The sequence below is a fragment of the Plectropomus leopardus genome, chromosome 16 (genome assembly GCF_008729295.1).
Source record: "Plectropomus leopardus isolate mb chromosome 16, YSFRI_Pleo_2.0, whole genome shotgun sequence".
Classification (NCBI taxonomy): Eukaryota; Metazoa; Chordata; class Actinopteri; order Perciformes; family Serranidae; genus Plectropomus; species Plectropomus leopardus.
Window position 1 is genome coordinate 8,688,813 of NC_056478.1, and position 24,159 is coordinate 8,712,971.

The following is a 24,159-nucleotide window of genomic DNA, read 5'->3' on the forward strand; positions in this document are numbered from 1 at the left end:
ACAGACGTTGCTGCCGATACTGAATTTTGCCCCGAAAAAACTAGGTTGACTATTGGAGTGACAAATCTATCGGCCAAGTTTTCCTTGGATGTCACTCTCTACAAATAGGCTGAAGTTTTGTTTGAAACATTTTTGGTTAGTGTGCAAGAGGACGCTGGTTCAAGCCTCGCTGGGAGTATTTCATTTCATTTCATTTATGCTGTAAAATATAATTTGGCAGTAGATTAATACAGTTTAGACACTGATGTCACATCGCAGACAAATTAAGGTACTTAAAGTTGTGTAAATTTTACATTTTATATGTCGTTTTGGCCCATAAAACAAGGTGAAGTGGTCATGAAACAGGTAAAAGCAGTAATGGCAGATGCGTCTGGCAAGAACTTAGTTGATTATCAGCTTGAACCATATATCAAGCGAGTTTTTGATAGATGTCACTGCCATTACTGTGCTAAAGAGAATGTTGAATGGTAAAAACCAGTGTCTAGAGATTTAGCTCACTTGGTAAAACAGGTGTTTAGTACACATGAGAAAGTTTGTGTGATTTTAGCTTAAAACAGGTGTCTTTTGAGTAATAAGTAAACTATTGTCTCCTTGTCTCCTGAATTTTCATATACTGAATACTGAATTTTCCCTGGCAAGAACTCAGTTAATTCATGACTCATATATGCCAACTGTTAAATTGGGGAGGGGGTGGTAAGATGACATTCGGTGCCATGAGTTTTGCATTAAGGGGATAATCTTTATTGCCCTAGAATCCACCTGAGAATGAAATAGCACGGCACAGCTCATCCTAACAATGCTAATTTGCATCTTTAAACATCTCTGTTGGCATAAGACATGACGTATATACAGCAAAACGTACAGTACATACATTAAAAGCAGCATATTGCTGCCGTCATCTTGTCACAAAGATATGCACATTATAGTGTCAGTACCTTGAGTAAAATAAGGAGCAAGACTTTTATTCATGGTACTGAGATTCCTTCCAATTTAATCCCTTCATTTAACGTGGAAAAAAAGACATATTTTAGTTAAGTACTCTTCACACAAAACACACTAACAGATTAACAGAGTGCCATCACCCGTTTCCCCAAACCTTATGGCTAAAAAGAAAAAAGTAGTGCACAAATTTCACCCTACACATAGACTTCTACCATTAAAAGGACATCAAATGCCTCCCTAATCCAGATTATACAGTATGGCAGCCATTTTACATAGTTAAAATTTTATCTATGGGTCTACGACAACTCTATGACATTATGATCTTCAAGTCCAATTATAATCACGTTGCCTCGAATTTCACAATATGGTATACATAGGTATCGGTGCTGCAGCAAAGAAGCTAGTAAAAAATTATCTTACAATAATATCATTTAAAAATCTTTTTAAAAATTATTATCCACTATAATTGCTTCAATCTACTCTTCAGTAATGCCACATTAGTAAATAAAAAACAGCAAACAAACAGAGCCACTTTTAAATAAATATTACTTTGCTGTTGTACAGTCGTATTATGCATCATTAAGTACTCTTTCCCTGAAATTTTCTACTAGAATCAGAGGCCAGTTATTGTTTTATGAGATTCTGACCACTTAATAGTGTCCCTTTACTCACTTATATATGAATGTCGTGGATAGATAGATAATTTTGCTCTACACAGCACAGCAGGGATGCAGGTTTATGTGAATGTCTTACAGGCCACAATATATTATGGTGGACATATGCTGGTATTAATAGTAGAGTCTTTACTCTTTGGCAAGACTTACCTCTTAGGACACATTTACCTTTTCTATACAAAAAGGACAAAGAAAATCAAATCATCAAAAGGCTTTCTAAATGCACTAGAATGCAGATAAACAGGCTTCACGATGGATGAAATAATCCAATAGGATTTTCAAGTATCAGGTGGTCTTTTGACAAAAGAAGCTCTACTTTTGGCATGTTACCATAAATATGTCTCGAAGGCGATTTCTTCTGTGTTAACGCCATCTGTCCATCTGCCTTCGACCTTTTGAAGCAGGTCAGTGCGCTTCATTTTCTGTCACAAAAAGCAAAGATGACAATGTCCTCATTGTCAGGACAATCACTTCAAATTAAACTGTTCCATTCAAACTTTCACTGGGAGAAGGAAGGGTGTTGCTCTCAAAATGTTCCATAGAACATACCACCCAGCATTCCCAGATTCAAAACCTTACCGTCAAAGCTGAAATGAAGAAATGAATGGTGTCAAACCCCACCATTACCCGTTATACACCTCCTGTCCTGCTAACCCCTGCAGCGGGGGTCAGGATGAACGTGATGGCTGTCTGTGTTCGGGTCAGGCTTTGGCCTCCAGCAGTTCGAGGAACAGTTTGTGCATGGGCACCCGGCCGTCCTGTTTGATGCTGCAGAAGTGCTGGACAGCACGAGCAGCCGTCTGACGGAGGAGAGGCAGGGTCATAATCAGTTTGCCAGCCCGCCGAGGGTCCTCTGGGTGGTGGGTGGCCTCGTAATCCTGTAGGGCCCCGTGAAGGACGTCCTGGAGTCTTTGAACGGCCTCTGAGTCCTCAATTTGCATTGAGTCTACAAAGACAGATGGAATGGAGTAATTTTGGTATGTCAAGAAATTGAAAATGTGTGTTTGTTTGTTAAGTAAAGAAAGGCTTTTTTAAAAATCTACATTTTAATTCAAAGGGAAACATCACCAACAACACATCTTAAGTGAAACTTACTATGTGCTCTTCAAAGCCAGACTCCATTGACAAAAAAACTGTGATTTTACCTCAATGAACAGTGTGTGTGTTGTGTTTTTTAGGGTTAGTTCAGATTCACCAAAGTCACACAATAACACAAAGAGACTAACTGATCATGACAATGGTAGACCAGCAGTTAATGTATTCAGCAAGCTGAAATCACTATTTTTGTCAATGGAGTCTGAAGAGAGCTTTACTTTCCGTTCAGTTCTCCATTAAAAGACTTTTGTTTGGTTTTAGTTAAATGAGACTGGGATTATACTGCATGAATTATGTGAGAGTTTTCTGTTGGCTGTTTGGATATAGTTTGGCTGTTGTTAAACACGGACCACAATGACTTCAATTCATCAAGAAATTTCTCAGTCTGTAGATCTTCTGGATTTATTGTGGAGGCTTGCGAGAGAAAGATTTCTTTACAAATTCATTGTAAAACGGTTAAGTTGTTGATACACAAATGGTCAGTTTTTTAGTGAAGTATTCCATTGATTACACATATGGGAATGTCATCAGTTTTGCAGGTATCTGGACATAAACCAAAATATTGAACAATCTGAAATGTTGACCTGTAGGTGGCAGTACAGAAGAGGCCAGGGGATTACAAACGTTAGGAAGATTCACCTTGTGGGGACCATGAATCCTTGTACGTAGTTTCATGGCAATAAGTCATAGATGTACACATATTTCAGCCAAATCTGTGAACCAGCCAATATCCCCATCAATGAAGCCATATGCTACTGTGGCTAAAAAATGCACAAGCACAAAGTCAAAGAAGGTAATGACTCATTTTATACCTGAGTTGGCGAGTGCAATCGCCTTGAGAACCACGAACTCATCCTTCTCCAGCCCCATGGTTTTATACTTTTTCACCAGCTGCAGGATGGCGTTGTTGAGATCAAGCAGACCGGCTAGCTTTGACTGCTCTTCATCCATGATGTAATCCTCAGCGTACACCAGCTTGTCCTCAAAGCCCAGCGAGCGGAAAACCACTCTGAGAATCAAAATCTCCATCCAGCCACTCTGCAGGAGACTCATCTGGTCGGCCAAAGAGAGAGAGGGGAAGCCTAAAGACATGAGAGGATCAAAATGGACCAGTTATTTGGTATGCAGAAAAGAAAGATCTGAAAGTGACACTCCACGTGGGGGCGTATTTTGTGCAAAAAGGTCTGCTTATTGGTTTTACTAGTCCAAAAAGGAGATTTTTCAGCGGCACACTTCAACACTTCAGACCGAACATTATCAGAAATATCCGCAGGATAGCTGCCCGAACAACAACAAAAAAACAACTCACAACAGCATTTTCTTTGTTAATAAAAATGTAAATATTATGTTAAGCACTGTGTTATCTTAGTTTAATGTTGATTCAATGTATCACGGTGCTTTATAACAAGCATAATAAAAAAAACATAGCTTCCTAGCATAAGCCTACAGAGTCCATCTGTTGCCTGGTAAAGAAGAAGTGTTGTTATTATCTGATGACGTTTTCGACCGATCGAATTAGGACCAAAAACCCATTCAAAAAAGCCACTGACTTTGAGACGAGGGAACCGAGGTGCTGAAATGCTAACTGATTTCTGGGTTTTAGGACTCATCTGGGTTCTCTATGATGTATCAGGGTCTTGAAGAATTATCCCATTTCATAGGGGACAATTTCAACCACTAATCCGTGTAAGTCTGTTCTGAGGGGCAAAGTGGCACTCAAGAAGGATGGATATGAGTAAAAATAATAAATGATCTTCGGCTGAAAGTCAGAATAATTCAATCTCTGCTGCACAAATTCTTTTAATCAGTCTCTCAAAAGTTCCCGAACTTTATGAAATGGCAATACTATAATGCTGAAGTTCCCCTCTTCTTGTATTGTATCCAAATTCTCTGCTGCTTCTATTTAAATTAGTGATTTCCTACATTTTGCAGCATTAATATTAATATCTATTCAGTATAGCAATATCTTTGATGATACAGAATTTCTTGCAGCAGAATGAAGCCTTCATAAGAAGACCACATTGCAAAGGTTATAACAAAGGACAGGGGGAGTGAAAGGTGGCGAATTTAATTACACTCAGTGGGACACGCCCACTTTGATTGACAATTACACCCCACAGGAGCGTGATTAAACCTGCTCACGTCCCACACATAAACCCGCATACCCACCCTCACAAACACCTTTACTGTAATTAAACAGATGATTTTACGGAGCGAGGGGAGGAGGGGGAGGCGTCAGTGTTTTTGACACCATCGGTGATTGTTATCAGGATCCACTGCTCTTTACAATCACCACGGGGACGTGAGTGGCGCCCATTTCCCCACTATCGCTCCCTGATTGATTGGAAACGCTGTCTGTGCACAATTTCATTGGTCGATAGGGATCAGTATTCTGGCACTGGACCATCGATCAGGGACAGAGACCTGTGTGAGTGCGTTTGGGTGCGTGTGATGAAATCTCAGGCAATGCATTGATAGATTTTAAGGACAAATAAACCTTCAACAAAGAGAAAAGGACGAAGCGAAGGGCACTGAGGGCAATGAGGAGTGCTGACATTTGGGGAGAACGCTCTCGCAGTGTTAGCTGTATCGTATCAACAACAACACACAGCCAGTCGCACCACAGTCGTCTTTGACGCACACATTTGACAGCCAACTCGCAGCACAGACTCAAAAAGGCCAAAAGCAAAGAGGGCAGTTGGTCTTTAGCCAGCTCATCTGCCAGTCCGGCCCTCAGACTTCAGACCACATCACCGTCAATCTGCCTGATAAGAGCGGACACAGAGGAGGGGGAGCAGCCAGGACAGTAGCCCCGTCACACTCACCTCCCCCTGGGCAGAGAACTCAGATGGCCCAGGCCACTTTGCCCAGGACCCTGGTTCTCCCAGCGATAGGGGCCGTGTGGCCTGCCACTCATCCAAAGCTGATGTGACACGGCTATTACGCTGCTAGGAGGTCTTCTTTTTAATATCCATTCTCTCTCACTGTTTGTCTCTTCTATTTCCTTTCTGTCTTTGTCCCTCATCAGCTGTCGTGGTCTCTTTTCCATCCTCAACCTGTTTTTTAATTGATGCTATTGTCTCTTCCTTTCATTTTGTCTTCTGTCACATCGTCTCTGTCATCTCATCTTTTTCTCTTTTTCTGCCACTTTCTTTCTAAGTCTCGCTGCCTTTCTGTTTTCCTCTCTGTCTTTTTCTATTAAATTGATAAAGTAAAAATTCCCAGTCCCTGGGGGGATGATGTTTTCAGGCAACAGCATCATACTGTTTGCCAAAAAGTCCAACAAATTTATTTTAGCTAGGAACTAATTGAAAGGCTCACGCTCAAACTTAATCTTTAGTGTTCAGTATGGATAAATAAAGTATTAGTATTATCATCATCATCGTCATCATCATTATTATTAAGAATATTTTCTGATTTATCTATATTTATTTATGCATTTGTATTTATTTAGCAAAAATGAACCAAAAGTAAACATGTAAAGAGATTGGACATTCAGATTTGGTATTGTTCATTTTGTGGATTATCTTTTGTTTTGTTTTTTATGTGTATTGTTTTACTGGCTCTGTGATATTGTTTTGTTTTTTTTTTGCACTGCTGACCAAATTAAACTTTTGATTGAAAAAAAATAAGCTATTGAAATTGTATTTAGTCTTTATAATCTTAAAGGTATAGTAAAACGCCTATCAGATGTTATCTGAGCTCAAATTAATACATTAAATTTAGCCAAGGAACCAAAAATATGTATGAGCGTCAACGGAGCTTTTCAGAGGCCAAATGCAGGTGTTCCAGCACAGAGAGTATGAGGAAAATAAAGTGTTTTTGAACACTGAAGCTTACGAACATGAAGCTTAAATTAACCTGAAAATAAAGACAATAGGTCCTCTTTAAAACTCCTCTGCTCTTTTAAATGAAAAATAATTGTTCCTCATAAGAAGCATCTTTCTTTGCCTCAACTCGCCTGGTGAAGGTGCACCTTTTGTTGCATTTTACTTTGTGTTTCGTGACATTTCATTACTTAAAGTAAAATTAGCTTGACAGTTGGATGAATTCATTGCTCCCTGTCTGTCTCTCTCCCCCCTCAGGTGGGTATCTGCTGTGTGTGCAGGCGCTCTCCCAGCCAAACCATCCACTGGCAAAGGGCTACAAATACACCAATCAGTCGGACTTCGTCTGTCTCGTGCGCTGACAGTAAAGAGCCGTCAACGGGAGGCAGACAGCAATAGCCCGGGGGGGCGAGGAGGGGGGAGGAGGCTGAGTGATGCTCTTCTTCCTTTTCCAACTGAACAATGGAAATGCTGATGAGGGACACCAAACACCAACACTCACTCTATTGGTTGCTTCATATCCACTTTGTAGGAAAAAATAAGGGGACTAGTACAGTAGAGGTGCGTACACACACATGCACGCACCTGCTTTGTTTGTTTTGTAAGCATTTCAGAGATAGGACATCAAAATAAAAAGCCCAGGTGTTTCCCTGGTGATGTTTTGGGTGTGGATAACCACGGCTGATAAAGCAGTCTGGCTTCAGTTAGAGGGGAAAAAAGATAAGAAAACAGCACAGAGGAGAAATCAAGAAATATGATAAAGCCTTTAGTGTGCTGGAGCCTGCAGGGTAAATAATGATTCATTTCCCTATTAATTAACCCATTGCTGCTGGAAATTTTGACATCCAAGCTAGAATTTACAATACATTTTGCAGGATTTTCTGACATTGTAATCACTCAATGCACCAGAAGACCTTCACTTTTAATCTATAGAATGTCAAAAACATAAAAATCTCCATTTCCACTTACTAAAGCCTGAGGTCACATCTCTGTTTTCTTGTTTTTTTCCAACCGACAGTCCACAATTCAAATATATTCAATTTACAATAATAAATTAAAAGAAAATCTGCGAAAAGCAGCAGTACAACTTTATTTGGCTAGTCCGCCAACAGAGTTTATACAGTATTTGAAACATTTCAACAGCTCAGATTAAACAGTTTAACTGTCTCACTCTGTCTGGAGATGTTTATCTATGCGGTATATGTGACAAATATTAACAGAGTAGTTTAGCTTAACTTCAGCTAGTCACTCAAGCTATGCAGCATAAGTTGAGTAAATATCCTAAATTCAACCAAATTATTCCATGATGTATGTTCATGAATTGTCACAAATACTCTATAGATAACCTGTGAAACACAGACAAAATAAGGTGATACATTTGAATAGCTGAATCTCAACTAAAAATCTGTTGAAATGTGTCAAGTACTCTATAACAGGGGATGCTTATATTTGATAAGTAGGCTTAACTTTTCTCGTGATTTCTCTCATGATTACGAGAAAGTGAAGGCAAAAACTCATCAAGTGTGACCTGCAAAGTGCTGCCGTGCCTCGTCAATGGAAAACTGCAGTGACCACTTCTGAGATAAGTTTGTCTTAATTTACCAAAAAAATTAAATGTTGACCTTGTGCTCCTACTATTTTACTTTTTAATGACTTCTCCACTTCAGCACTTAATAACTCAAACATGAATAAGTGTTTAACGATGCATTTGTGATATATGATTGTGGTGGAAAAGTAACTATTCCATTCTCAATGTAAATCTAGGTGGTGTTTTGCTGAGTTCTACATCGATCAATAATTGGTCTGAGGAGTGTGACTTGTTGACTGAGATAGTCAAAATGTAAACATTTCCCTGAATTTGTGTTTTTACAGATCTTTAGGGTGGGGGCTGGGGGGGTTGCCATGGGAAGGTATTATATAATAAGCAGCTATATGATTATCAACAATGCTAATTGATGTGTTTATGAATGATTTAAATGTCAACACAAAGCACTATATATATATTTGTATACGGCCATGAAAAAGCAATAAAAGATTGATCACAAAAAAGAAAGTTGTGGCTGTTTGATTTTGTGCCAAAGCACGGCCAAACTAAAAGTTTCAGACACTTTAACTCTGAGCGTTAAACTGTGACCAGAGCAGCCAATCAGTGTCCTGTGACACCTGTGACAAGTTGACAGATGTAAGAAAAACTTCCTACCCACCTAAAACACACTGACATACCTCCCAGCCACAGGAAAATATAATAACGGCACCTAACTGCACTTCACCGCTGCTTGTTGTGTTTTCGGTCTAAATTAGAATTACAACATAAGGCGTTTTTTTTTTTCTTGTGAATGCACTGCACTTCTGCGTAACAAGAGAGGAGAAATTTGTTGTTTGGACCACAGGTGGTCCAAAACAAACCTTTCCAAGTGTGAAAAGAGCTTCTGAATACGTGCACTTACCGTTTTTCATTTGTGAGCATTTTAAAGGTCTCCAAAGCAAAGAATCAGAAGCAGACCTGCAAACCCCTGTTGCCACCGCATACGATTACAACCGCCAACATAGCTGCATACCAGCGTTTTAATCCCACTAAGCTGTCAGAATGCACTTCCCCTCTCCTTTCCACCATCTCATCCAAAGGAAAAAAAACACTCTGAACATCCCCTCTGCTGTTCCTGTGTCAGAGGAGAAGCTAAGTGTGTTCCAAGTGTCAGGAGGATTTCCGTAATTCAGAGACGGCTGCAGCCCAGGAAATGAATTAAAACTTCCAGGTGGCCACTGGTCATCTGGTTGATATATTAGGAACACACACGCTAGTCAGCAAGGGCATGGCGCGCACACACACACACACAAACACATGCAGAGGATGAGTGACAGATAACACACAGCCGCGCCAACATGCCCTCGCTCCTCCGGGCATCTTGGCAACCACAAGTCACAACAATCTCCTCCTCTGATCTGATTATAGACTTAATGTGAGCTAATGTGTGTTGGAGTGTGTGAGCGAACAACTGCCGGTCTCTGCTGACTGACTGGCTGACCGCTCGTACCTGGGATGTGTTTGGCCCAGCCGATGTTGACCACCAGCTCTCTGTCCGCCAGGTCGCACAGCGTGGTCAGAGCCTTGATGTCGCTCTCAGGTACGGTGGGGTCGGGCATGGCGAAGATGCCCTCCGGCTCGGCCACCAGCAGCAGAGACACCACCTTGTTTTCTACCACACCTCCAACAATGACTGAGAGAGAGGGAAAGGGTAAAATTAGATTTTATTCTTTTCATCATACCATCTCTGTTTAATTATTGTATATTATGTACAGTTAACAAAGTTACACAAAAGCAAAATAAACACCTTCAGAAACAAATACAGACGTCTACAATGGTGCATTTGGGAAATTTTATGAAAAAAAATATTTTTTTAACAAAAAAAGAAGGAAGAAATGGAGATGGGGTGGTAATTAATTAGGAGAAAAAACTTAAAGTCCTAAATTTAGGAGAAAAACTTGGATATTGTCTGTGATCAAAGTGGGAAATTTACAAAAAAAACCCCACAAATTTGCAAGAAAAAGACACCACATTAAATTGAAAGGTGGGATCGACCTCATCATGCCACAGATGCTGGTTATGAAGCAGATGGCTAGGTGGTGACATTGTTTCCATACCCAATCAATTTCTCAAAAAAAATCTCAGAGAATATATATATATATATTTTTTTTTTTGTGTAAATTTATGATTTTTTTTCTCTCATAAATTAACAACTTAAATCTAAGAGAATATTCTCATAAAAGTTTGAGCCTTTTCTCCTTCATATTTGTTTTTATACAGAGATTTTTAATCACTATGGCCCTAATACGTTCCGTATCAATGAAATTTTAGGGGGCGCCGTCTCGTGAATAGCATGTATTTCAAAATTGGCAATTTTGAAGCGTCCCTTTATGAGTTCAAAAAAAAGCTAAAACTTGGGTTCTTTTTTTAGCTCAAACTTTTGGAGATACATGGTTTTCATAAGATGGCGGCATAATTCATCACAGCCGGTCTCACGACCATTTATCATTTCAAAAACTATAGTTGGCATTGAATAATGCCAACTCATTAGCAAATACAAGCAATAAAAATGATTGACCGTTACAGCAGACAACATCACAGAGAGCGTGACTGTTCTGAACTTGCAGACCACAACACAGATATAACCAGCGCCTCTCATATTTCTCATAAATCAGGAATCCAAACTGTGCATAATTAATAATGAATCAGTTAATGCAAAGTGTTGTTTTTATACTTACACGTTTTTTTCTGAGGCAAGGCATTCTGTGGGTGCAGATACGGGCTGTTTTCAGCGTCTATTCTCCTCTTGTACTTCTGTCTGCCGCCTCGAACCCGGTCCAGACGCACACCTACAGAAACACAAACACCAGGACTTTAATGAGGCATTCGGCATAACAGCCATACTCAAAATACTTGCACCCGGGTTTCCCTTATGGGAAACTTTGGTATTTTTCAATCTAGACCTCATTTTCCTGTGTTTTTCTGTCTTAGTGACTAATGGAAATGACATTTTTTAAAATTGGTCCAGTATTGAGCAAGAAGGCTGCAGCCTAATTTTGGGACCACAATCAATGTACATCTACTAGTGCTTGTTTTTGACACTGACAGGCTCATCTAGATTGTAAGATTAGATTAGAGTAAGATTAGAGTAAAATCATTATAAATTTGTTGAAATAAAAGGTGAAATTGTGTTAATTTGTAAGAAGATGAGAGTATTTATACTGCATACACCATAATTCATCATATTTCATTAGAACTAATGAGAAGAAAAATGTCTCCACAGTGACTTCTCAGCAGCAGATTGCTTGACTCTGACTACCGTTCAAACAGATAATCAGTTAAGAGAAAGAGGCTTTGTGTTAACCACCATGATGTCGCCCAATCATTTACTCCTACGTCTAAAGACCCCACGGAGACATGAGCGGGACACGTCTAACGCTGGCAGAACATGCGTCCAGTAACACGACACCAGAGAACTTCAGAGCAGCCGATGACAACTGCTCATCTTAACGAGCATTGTGGCAGCCTCGTCGCCATGGCGATGCGGATTTAAAAGTGTGTCTGTGTGTGTGTGTGTGCACGCCGGGGAACAGTGAGTACAGAGAGAAACAGTCACCAGGTGTATCTAAAGAAAATGTGTGCAGCGAGTGTGAAACGTGACTCGGGGAGCCTTCAGTAGTGGTGTTGGGTTTCCTGATCTGCACAGTGAAAACAGCCACAGTAACCTGAATAGATCCATTATGGCACTCTGCGGGTATTATTTGCCCAACTGACACCTCACAATGACAATTCATCCCTTTGAGCCTCCTGTTTCTTATTCTTACCTGCGCAGACATTTATGAAGAGCATCATATAACAACATAATGTCGTCTTAATCAGGCATGTAAAATGTGTTGTAGGGCTGAAAGGTTTTTAGTTTTTTGCATCATTGGTTTGTAGAGCTATTGTGTGTCATTTTATGGTTAAGCTATTACCATAACAACAATTTTATAGAATTTCTGCTTTATTAGTTAACGTACCATGAACAGAGAGAGGTGAGGTTGAAAGAGGGGGGCTGCGAATAACAACGCGCTGGTGTGTGAGAACGTGACCTTCGCTGTTAGCCAACAGGCTCTTCCACAAGACCACTATGAAGTATCAAGCTCAGATGTTGTATGACTGTTTACATTCACGTTTAAAGGTGGATAATTTTGACAGATAGATGTTTGCAACATTCACACCTGTAGTACTGCACTGTATTATTTCTCATTTTTATATTTTTATTTCTTTTTTTTTTTATTATTTTTTACATATTTATCTGTTTTTTAAATTTTTGCTGTCATCCTTTAATTGACCTCTTATTTACTATTTAGAGCATTTTTGCTTATTTTATTTATCTATCTATCCATGATCTTATTTATTGTTATCTGTCTATCTATTTATACATCTATCTATCTATGTATATGTTTTATTTTGCCTTTGGTGTGTCCTCACTTATGGTAGCATTTCCTCAGTTCCTGGTTGTAATGAGTAATCTAATTATATAAATTATATATATATATATATATATAAAGTCTTTTTTGTTTTCATTCATGTGCTTGTGTGTGTGAATGAATGTGTGTTTGTGGGGGGGGGGGGGGGGGGGGGGGATTACTGTATTAGGCACTTTGTGTTACAGGTTTGTTTGCATGAAAAGTGCTACACAAAAAAGTCTGATTGATTGATTGATAAAATGTCACTTGGCTGTTTTGGGGTTAAGAGGAAGAAGTGAAGACCTTGCACTCAAGAAGACTGAGGAAGAGTGAGGAATTAAAGAGGAGATTGCTCGAGCTAACAGAAGTGCCCCCTGACCTTCTAGTGATGTCATGAGGGGCAAATAGTAAGAGTGGATTATCCTGGACACTTGGCAGGTGCCACTCCGAGGTGTAAGATGAGGGATGAGGGCGCTTACTCGTGCACCAGATTTAACACAAACTGCTTGCAAACACTGGATTAAATCGACTCTGGTCACTTGATATGTTGGGGAAAGTGTCTTTTATGCGGGTATAATTGTGTGTGCTTAGATCTGACAGTTATTCAAACACACACATCAGAGCTAAGTGTAACTCTTCACAGAGGAATGTGCTGACAACCAAAAGGCCGAGAATAGCTTTGGTGGATAACAGACACACACACCTCCCTCTTCTCCTGTACAGCCCATCAGAGTTCGATAAACACGGACTACTCAGACATTGATCTATTTTTTGCCGCTTTCATCACTCAGCCTTCTTTTGAGGGCGTCTGGATCTTCACATGGGAGGCTTTACAGGTTCCCAAAATGCACACGGTGCAGCAAGATCAGGAGCACGGACATCCAGCCACTGATCCGGACTGATTCTGGTTACCGTGCCCCCCCCCCCATGCCGCTATCACCGCTGCCACCAACAGCATGTGTTCAGTATAAACAATCCTCTCAGATTTTGTGACAAATGTACACAACGCCACTGTGGCGTTACGTTCCCCGTTCACTGCTTCTCAAATGAAAAAGGATTTGGAAAGTTGGCAGAGAAAAGCACACAGTCTCTCTGGTCTGTTCTGAAGCGTTTCTCAGAATACAGATTAGCACGGCGTGATTAACACACCTGAGACCAAATAACTTCAGGCAGCAGGAAATGGGGATGAGTTAGAAAAGTAGAGACCAAAAAAAAAAAAGACCATTAAAGAGGTTTTGCTGCACTACTGACCATATCTCTCAGGAACATCAGCCATTTAACTACAGGATCACACTCGGAAGGACGAGATTGGCTGTCACATTAATTAATCCTCCCTCCCTGTTAAAAAAAATTGGTGCTGAAATTTTCCATAACTGGGGTCAGAGGTCACCTAAAGGGCCATTTCAGGTGTAAGACACTTGGCACTGAGGTGAGAGGACTTTGTGTTGTTATTGTCAAAATCTCAACATCCCGCTCTTCTGTGTCTCTCTTTTAAGTTTTTTAACAGTTTATAAGAGTATATGATATATGATGACAATTATTTCCAAAAAAGCATAAATGGAGAACTTTGGTCGTTAGCTTTGTCGCCAGCAAAAATCGCGGTTGGGGATGATTGTTAAATTCTCTTTAGGATTGGTTGTCACAGGTATTGCTCTTTGTTTTGTTCTTTGTGATGTTATATAAGGATGAAGATGTTGTGATGGTGTGTTCACGCCAAACACGATGGGCGCGTTTTCGTGCTACAAGATTCCATATAAAGTCTGTAATGTAAACATGCTAATTGATGTGAATTTGAGCTGCTAATACTGCAAATGATGCGACGCATAGACGTGAAATTCGTGCTGCTATCTCGACATGACAAAGAATCTGTGGAGAACAAACAATGTCACCATCTGTGGTAGGGATACGCGATATGGGCACAAAATTATTTTGTCATATTTTTAGGCTATATCTCGATAACTGATAAAAGCACTGCATTAATGCATTAAAGACACGGGGAAACATGCAAACCGGGGTTCCTCTTGCTGTGAGTTAGCAATGCGCAGTGCTGCACTACAATGTCGCCACTTGTGTTCTAACGTGTAACCTATTTTGTTGCTTCTTAGCAAAATGCTGTGAGACATTTAAGTTGGTCTTTTATTGTAGGAAGAAAACACCAGAGGGAGTGAAGCGGTAATGTGCAGCAGTGACAGTATAAGCGGCCACATTTGCGCATGTAACGCAAATCAGAAATCTGCTTCGCATTCAGTCTGAACACACCGTTAAAAATGATTTTTCCTGTTTATCTCTCAATGCATGAGGTTATTAGTTGTCACATTTAAATGCATTTGCATTCATTTTTAAGATTGCTTCCACGTTTAATTTTCCCATTGGGGATAACCAACCCAAAAGAGTGTGACAACTGACCAAATGACGGTTGTTACAAGTGCACAAATTGTATTTGACGGTCCATATTTTTAAACTGAATGAGGATAAGGTCACTCCACATAAACCTGACACTTTAGGCTTCCATTACACATTGAATGGGAATCCATTAAAGAGACAGTTTTTGAGGGACTGAAATTAAAGTAAAAAAGTGTGACAACCAACCCTTTTCTCCCTTACATCTGGATGATTAAATGCATTTTTAAAATATTGTGCACATTTTGCAAACATACATGTTTTTACTGCCTTTAGAGGCAACAGCAACTGCAGTATTGAGCACTAAACAGGGCTTAATCAAATCCTGCCCGGGGTCTATATGTCTTTTAGCCGTGTGTTTAATACGGCTCTGACTCTCCCCATTAAACCTCTCAGCTCCTCTGTCTCAGCCTTTACTGCGGCCTCTCCGGGGAAGAGGGGCATTACGAGACACGATGAAGCGCGTTACGAGGGCGCTTACGACGGGAGTTACGAGGGGCAGTTCGCATTTCACGGAGGTCCAGGAATCCCACAAGGCATCTGGAGGAATTTACGAGGGGGGAGGGAGAGCAAAAGGAGGGTGGCGAGAGGAGAGGGGGGTTGAGAGGCAGACTGGGATTCTGTTGATGCCCCCACCCCATTAAAAGGAGCTAATTTAGAAAAATGGCAGACACACACTCGCTCACAAAAGCACACAGAGGTGTGTTCATAAATGTGAGTGCGGGCTGACAAAACAAACTCATATACACAAACTGATACGCGTGTAAAGATGCTATAATTCTGTGTATCCATAACTCACACACACACACACACACACACACATTTAGGAACACACACACAGCAGCAATAAACAGATGCTGCTGTTTGGAGATGAGTAGGTGGAATTAAAGGTTCATTCCAGTTTATTACAACTGGGATCTTATTATAATGGTTTTGGCCACCATTGGTATTGGTTATGATAACACTATAGTTGTGATAATAAGTGCTGAGATTTGGGAATATAGTGACATCGCTTCAACAATGTCTGAAAGCAAAAAAAAAATTGATGATGAGACAATCAGACAGGTCGTAGACAAGTCAACATTTCAGCCACATTCTTACTTCCCTTGGAGGTAAAACCAAAAGTGCGTGCACCCAAAATGATGGTAATAAAATGGTGTGTGCACATGAGCTACAGATCCAATCACCTTAACGTCACTTTAACAGCAACAGTGACTTCTGGGTACATAACTGGCAATTGATCAACTTGTTTTTTTGCTGTTGTCATTTTTAGCCAAAACTGTGGCGTTTTAAGACATTGAGTTTAACGCTGACAGTCCGACCTTTCTTACGTTTCTGCTGTGCTTTACATTTAAGTTATGTTGCTCACAATGCTTTTGAACAGCCTTGTGCTATCCTAGGAAACACAAATTTGCAAGTTGAGAGAGCCCAGAATGGACGATGCTAGCGTAGCTTGTCGTATTACACCATCACACTTTAATTAAACCTCCTCTGTCGGAGTATAAACTGCTCCACAAAGAGGCACGGTTAACAGACGGTCATGAAACAGGAGTCGAGGGCACAAATATTCGTTTTTGAATAAACTATGTAAAATGATTGTCTTGATAGCATACTGAGCTGACAGGTGAGCAAGCTGCTTCCTCCCTCCTTCCTTGCTTATTTATTAAATGGTGAAAAAATGATGCTTCATCTTTACACTTATGATCCCTCACCATCCTGAAGTTGTGCTCTTCTCTCTCTTACACACACACACACGTTTTATCTCCTGTCCCCTCTTTATTATCATCTCTCTGCCCGACACAGCATGCAGCAAGTGGCTGGTACAGTAGGAGGTCGCTAATGTTTTCCTTTTTGAGTCACTTCTAAATCTGGACAACAATATGTCACCAGACAGGCACACAGCCAGACTAAAGGAGCACCTGACCGCTGTCACAGACTCTGTGTGGTATATATACAGTATGTCACCACTCTTAAGTCATATTTTGAGCATATATAACTACACTTTGAAGTGTACAGAAGATGGTGGAATGTGAGAGCACATTGCAAAACGTTTTACTTCATATTTATCTTTAATTTAGTTTTTATGCATTGCTCAAAAATACTCTTTTACGCACCACTGTGTCTATGATAGAGATTCAGAAATGTAAAAATTATAATAATAATAGTCCAGCAAAAAGCAGTAGGCTGAGTTTGTTATGTTACTTGTCCCATTCTCATTGAATTCCTCACTTGTAAAAATGTATCTAAAACTTTTTCTAATAAGTCCCTACATTTAAATTTTTGTAAAGTCCCTGGAGTCCCTAGCAACAACTCGCTCCATTATCTTACTAGCTGATGCACACACACACACACACACACACACACACACACACACACACACACACACAGGCAGATTGGCAGATTTCCAGTCGCTATTTCGGAAGAACACTGGTGAAGTAAAGACTGACACAATTGAACAGTAAGTAGCGCTCTCCTCCCTCTCAAAGACACAGCTATGCATTGTTCAGCCCTGTGTTTACCACACATACACACACCTACACACACACACACACACAGACACACACACACACACACCACAGCTGGCACGAAGGGGCTGAAGTTTAACTGTCAAAAGTTTTAGGTTTCACTGGAGTCGACTGCGCTACAGTACATGCTGTCGCCATTTTATCAGGTGAGACAGTTTGAGAATCTCAGCTGGTAATCACAGTATTGTTTCCAGGAATGCACAACATTGAAACTGCAGTTGGTCTTGTGTTGGCCTTCGCTTTCTGGGTGCTTTTTCTCCGTCTCAACTGCCTAAAGGACAAGGTTTGAACTTCTGCCAAGACTACCAGCCGATCAATCCGAGAAAAAAGCAGCTCGAACAATGTTTTGACCCAAGTCTGAAAGTGATTTTTGGTGTATAGCTGACCTTCTCTCAACATGCCCACGGACAAGCATTTCACGAATCGACAGGCCTGGCAGGATTTCCTTCTTCTCTTGGTGATTTCACATTCATTGGATGCTGGGCAGCTGTATTCAATATTACCTGGAGGAGAAAAAAACCACATTTTTTAAAAACTGGACAGAAGCAAGAACATTATCACTCATCATCTCTTCATTTAACAACATCTGTACATATGAGCTATTAGCACCATTTGAGAAACAATCTCAGTCATTGCATGAGCATTCACTAGGCACACGTGGCGGTGTAAACAGGAAGCAGATTCTCTACTATGCGGTTGCTTGCTTGGTTACAGATAATACTGTGGAGATGACGAAAAGTAAGACCAGAGACTTCTTTACTTGGACCAAAGACAAGGTGGAACTGAAACTGAAAGCAACACACGAGTATAAAGCTGTGTTTCCATCAAAGGTTTTCAGTGTAGTCCATTGGGAAGCAAAAGAAACCCCTACAAACAAGTAGCTAGACCCTAATCTGTTTAGCATTTCCACTGCAGACCACTGCAGTGGGCTGGGTCACTCGCTGCTCCGTCCAGCAGCGCTCGCTGCCAGTGAACGGACTACAGTGTTTCTAGCTCCACCTTTATCTGTGTGCTAAGTACACCAAGCAGAGAGGTAAGGTGCCAACCAAAACTTTTCACAATAGAAACGCCAAAAAAATGAGCACTGAACTGAACTGAACCAAACCAACATGCTGGTGGATATGCCCCATTTGGTGGTCAAGGCGGCAGAAAACAGATTGGGAGTTGTTGCAAAGCAAATACAGAAACATATTGGATTGGTGCCGGAAGCATTATTCAAAGGAATAATGCGAATGTGGGTGTCGGTATCATAGTTTTCAAAAATCTTAGTTTTCCAGATTAAACCAGAGTTTTCGATCTAAAACAGGGTCAGCAAAGTCTCTGTTTTAGTAATGTGGACGCAAGGTGTAAATGTGGCAATAGTTTTGTGTTTTAAAATGACAATGTTTTAGTGTGAATGATGTGGACGATAAACGGGGTGCAGACTTCCCTCTGTATCACCGGCGAACAAGTAAATACAGTGAGCGCTGCTGGACGGAGCAGCGAGTGAAAACAACCCACATGTAGGCGTACTGTCTGCAGTGGAAATGCTAAACAGATCTAAGGTCTGGGTACCTGTTCGAAGGTGTTACTTCTGGTACCAAATATACCATAACGAAAGCCTCTGATGGAAACACAGCTTTAGTTCTTTCTGTGGGTCATTTCCCCAAACAACAGGATCCTACACTTCCTATAATCCAACTTGAGGGAATCTTATGTTTGTTCATCCCCACGTGATGAATACTTACACCTATTTAACTCCTCACCTTCAGGGTCCTGTTATAAATGTGTAATCTCGAATAGCAACTGAGATGACCCTGATGACATCACTATAACATCATCAGTATTATTATCTCAGACTTCACAAAGTTCCCTCCGAGCTACAGATGACATTTTACATCTGTTTTCACAGGCTGTGAAGGACTCCTCATGATGAGTAAACTGATCTCCATGTGTGAAATTGGTAGAGAATAAACATTACATCTTGCGAATATATAAAAAGCACAAAAGACATATCTTTTTTTTTTTAAAAGCTGATTCATTTCTACAATGACATTTTGACTTTCATTGCAATCACTCACACAAAAACACATGTTCCCAACACCTAATTGCGAGTAATAGCCAAGGCAGCCAAAAGTGCGCGTTAAGCCCGATGGCGCTCAGCCAGTTGCAGGAGCTCTCAGCTGCCACCCTCGATCAGAAACAGGAAGTATCTGATGAGCCAGACATCAGATCTCCCCGCTTGATCAGAACAGCCGTTCATCCTGTTTGCCCTTTGAATCCATCGAGCCAACTTCTGGAGGCCTAAACACATTGCAGCCTGCCGGGTCCTCGACCTGGGCCACGGGCCCAACAAAGCACAGGACAATCCTTTTAAAACACCCACACTGCTGCATGCCGCGGCCTCTCGCCACCAACAGCTTTAGGGGTGAACCGCACACATTCAGCACCGTATGTTATCTGACGCTTTAAAGCCAAAACTCAAACATGTTGACTATACACACGACGCGCTGTAAGTTTAACCGCATATCAGCTGTTTGCAAACAGGTCTTCATTTAAAGCCTCTCTGCAGTTTGAGGCAGGAGGTGGAAGCTGAGAGCTAACTGATCGGGGTTTGTTTACGCCAAAACAAATGACTGCATCTGCACCATGTTGCTGGTAAAACAGGTTTATACGATGCAGGAAGGCATTATCAGCCATGCACAATAAACTCTGTTACTAAGTATAAAACTGAGCATAAAAACTGTGTGTGTTTTGAGCGTGTGTTGTCTCTCTCTTACCCTGGATGGTCCTCTTGAAGAAGGCCTTGCAGGCTTCACAGGAGGCCACGCCATAGTGGTAGCCCGAGGCGACGTCACCGCACACCAGACACACACGCTTGGCCACCGAGCTCAGCATGAACTCACACTTCACTTGGCTTTCTTCCTCCACAAACCTCCTGAATGGAAGTGGAGAGGGAGGGAGGATATAAAGGGGACAAATTAAGAGGAAAGTGGTCAGATAGTAATAATACTTTTATTTAGCATCTAAATTGGGGTAAAGCACAGAAAATAAGGCACTGTATAATCTGAGGTGTAATTTCTATTGAAGATGGGGCATGAGACTTTGGGCTGCTGGGCACAAACATGCAGAACGCCCCACCACCTCACCTACACAGGAGCAAGACACAGAATATAGTTGTTCAGCCTCTTTTTGTTGTTGTTTTGCAGTTTTTCGTAGTCATTTTGAGTCTCTTTGTAGTTGCTTTGCATTTTTGGTGTAATTTTGTGTCACTCTGTAGTAATACTGAATATCATTGTAGTTGTTTACGCCTCTTTATTGTAATTTTAGGTCTCTTTGTAGTTGCTTTGCATCTTTTTCTAGTCATTTTGTGTCTTTTGTAGTCATTTTGTGTCTTTTGTAGTCATTTTAAGATTCTTTGTAGTTGCACAACATCTTCTTGTCATCGCTTTCTGTCTCTTTGTAGTCATTTTGAGTTTTTTTGTAGTTGCTTTACATCTACTGTCATCATTTTGTGCCTCTTTGTAGCTGTTTACACCTCTTTATAGTCATCATGTTTTATTTTGTGAATGTTTTGCCCCTTTTCTTTATCATTTTGAGAGTCTTTGCGTCTCTCTGTAGCAGTTTTGCATCGTGTTGTTTTGTTTCTCTGTGTAGTCATTTTGAGTCTCTTCAATTGGTTGTTTTGGACAGTCAGTGAAAAGCATTGCAATAATCTATTCTATTAAAAATAAAAGCATGAATACGTTTTTCAGCATCTTTACACAATAGAAACTGCTGTACCTTGGCGATGTTTCTTAAGTTCTAAAAATGCATACACCAACCTATTTGCTCCTCCACTGTTGGCCAACCCGGCTGTGTGACCGTAGAGGCCTGGCGAGTCCAGTCCATTGCTGTGATTGTGGCCTTTGATCGGGGGCCCAAAGCTGGAGTTTGTGTCCGAGGAAGAGCTTCCAGGACTGGGCTGGGCCGGGCTGACATCACCCTGAGAGCTGGGGCTCGGGCTGGAGGGCTCACGCTTTATAGTGGTGGGACAGGTGGGGTCCAAGCCCCTCACTGACATCCTGCCCAGATGTCTGAGGAAAAGAGAGAGGGAGATATAGGAGACATTTTACCACCAGTATATATGATCACATATGCAGCTTATTGTTATAAATATTCATGATGGTGAAAGCTTTATATAAAGAGTCACCTTGGTATTGTTATTAATATTAACGACTGGCTGGTTTTATTAAGTCAGGCATCATTTAGACAGATAGTAATAATGTAATAGTCAGCTTTGAAAAAATCATTGCCTTTAAAGCTACAGTAGGTCAATTTTATTAAAAAAAAAAAAAAAAGAAGAATATTTGCTGAAATTTTCACAATATCCTGACAGTCTTACATGCCACAGATAATTTGTAAAAAAATAAAATCCAATCTGCCTCCTTTGTGCTTCTAGTGGCATTTGCAGAAATCCACAGCACCTGAACTAAGACAACCAATCAAAGCCAGGAGAAGGCAATGGCAATCACTGCTCATGCAGACACTGCAAAACCACCAACAGCATGCACTTAAAGACCAGTAAACAAAAGAAGACAGATGGCGAATAGCTAGCTCAAAAGGAAGACAAGAACAAAACTACTCATCGGATTTAATGTACTACTACTAACTCTTAACAAATATGACGAAAGTTATTTTTTATTAGGGTTTTTTGACGATAGTCAATATGCTGATATTTTCTTTCCCATTTTGGCCGCCTGTAGGTTTTATCTATGAAGTCATATATGTATTTTCCAATGACATACAGAGCTAAAATGCTCAAAAAACTTACAGTATTTCTTTCAATGACACACTTTTTCTCATCAGTCTCCCGATGCTTCGACAACCTCCACACCCCTTCAGTCATGCATCCATCCATCTCTGTCTCATCTAAACCAGCCGTTTGTGATTTCCCACATATGCAAAGCTGCTGTCCATTACACTGCTTTGTTTTTAAAGATGCAGATAGCATAAGCAAACGTAGGGAAATAGCCAAACCAGCAATCATCCGCTTCATCGTCACTATCATGTTCATCCAAACACGGTCATCTTTCCCTTTTTTTGTTTTTGTTTCACTCTCTCTCTATTGTCTCTTTGTGTCTCTCAGTTACTCATCATACTCGACCTCTCAAACACTCTGCAGCCTACAACAGTTAACAGGCTGTTATAACAGTTAACAGCTTCTTTTACTGTTAGAGAATGTGGAGACATTAAATGTCTATTAATAAGCCATGAACAAATAATTTGCAGTGCGAGATAAAAATGTTATTTTCTGCGTATTGCACATGGAAAGCCAATCCAAAAGAAACACTAAAAAGTCAAATTAAGACTGGTTTTAAGGACAAGATTCTCTAAATATTTTCTAACGACAAAAAAATTGACATATCTTAAGTTTTAGCATTTAATAAGCTGTTTTTAGAAGTACTTTCTATGAATACTTCCATTATAGGTGCTTTAAATAAACCTTCCTGCCTGCATGTTAAAGTGAGCATCATTACTTTATTATTGGACCGAGACGTGACCACAACAGACTCTCTGTCACCACAACGAGGAGAAAAAAAGCATCTGAAACCAGCTGAGGTGTACACTAGGCTCACAGGCATGTGATGTGTGCTCACACTCACACACACACACACACTGAAAACACACACACACACACACACACTTACTCACATCGTGGCGTCAGGCATTCATGTGTGGATGTAAAAATAAAAACCACAGACAGGCTTCTCTACTTCTCTACACACACTTAAGATTCATGTGATCAGGAACATGCTCAAGCTTCCTACACACACACACACACACACTTACAGACACATTTTAAAGCAAGTGTCTTCATAAACACTCCGACACATACAGGCATGCAACTGTTTGTCGCCAGGCCAACTTTAAAAAGACCCCTGCTGTCTCACTCATGTCGCACACTTCCACATGCAGAGAAACACACACACACACACACACACACAGCTGTACATCTCTGCAACTCTAATCTCGGCCTGGTGAGGTGGATGTCCAACTCGGTCTGTTTCCTGCCATGTAAATCAGCGTTTGCTCGGCCACAAGTCATTTGGTAGGCAAAGGGACAGGCTGCTCTTAACCACCTCCAGAGTAAACCATGGGCACGCGCTACTGACCCCTCTACAAAACCCACAAAGAGACAGACGCACGGACGCACAGTAAAAGACAGACTGACAACGAGTGAATTTACCAAAAAGAGCCAAATGTAGACGTTTCTAAAAGGAAACCAAGCAACTGTAGCAATGTAGCATCTGCGTCTTAAAGGGACAGTTCACCCAACAATCAAAATATTTCCCCTCTAACCTGTAGTACTGTTTATCAGTATCAGTATCATTGTGGTGCTGAGCACCCAAAGTTGAGTGCCACCAAAAACTAAATTTAAAAAACTCAACAACAACGTCTCTTTCCAGAAATCATGACCTAGTAGAAAAAAAATAGATAACAAGTTTAAAAAAAAACAAAAAAAAACAATCAAGGCAGCAGTAGAGCAGCAATGTCTGTGTCCAGCGAGATGAAATCACATTTTTTGGGGGGAGGGAGACTGGCTTTGAAGAGAGCACAGATAAGTTTCACTTTTAGTTTCAGTCATACACAGCTGTCTGTTTGAGAAGAGCTGAGCCTACTGCTGGATAAATGAGACTTGAATTATACTGCACGAGCTGTGCGAGAATTGCGAACACATGTTTTATGTAGTTTTGCTGC

General features: G+C 40.7%; 1 protein-coding gene across 1 annotated transcript in view; it reads right to left on the minus strand.

The window, feature by feature from the left end:
• Positions 1-697: 697 nt before the first annotated feature.
• Positions 698-24,159, minus strand: part of LOC121955710 (estrogen-related receptor gamma-like) — a 29,582-nt gene continuing 6,120 nt past the window's right edge. The window contains exons 3-9 of the mRNA XM_042503769.1: positions 21,243-21,494; positions 20,199-20,356; positions 17,826-17,942; positions 10,802-10,912; positions 9,574-9,756; positions 3,524-3,793; positions 698-2,562 (exon numbers count right to left, since the gene is read on the minus strand). Of these exons, the coding sequence (XP_042359703.1) occupies positions 2,318-2,562; positions 3,524-3,793; positions 9,574-9,756; positions 10,802-10,912; positions 17,826-17,942; positions 20,199-20,356; positions 21,243-21,494 (1,336 nt within the window). The 3' untranslated portion in view covers positions 698-2,317. The remainder of the gene's footprint in view (positions 2,563-3,523; positions 3,794-9,573; positions 9,757-10,801; positions 10,913-17,825; positions 17,943-20,198; positions 20,357-21,242; positions 21,495-24,159) is intronic.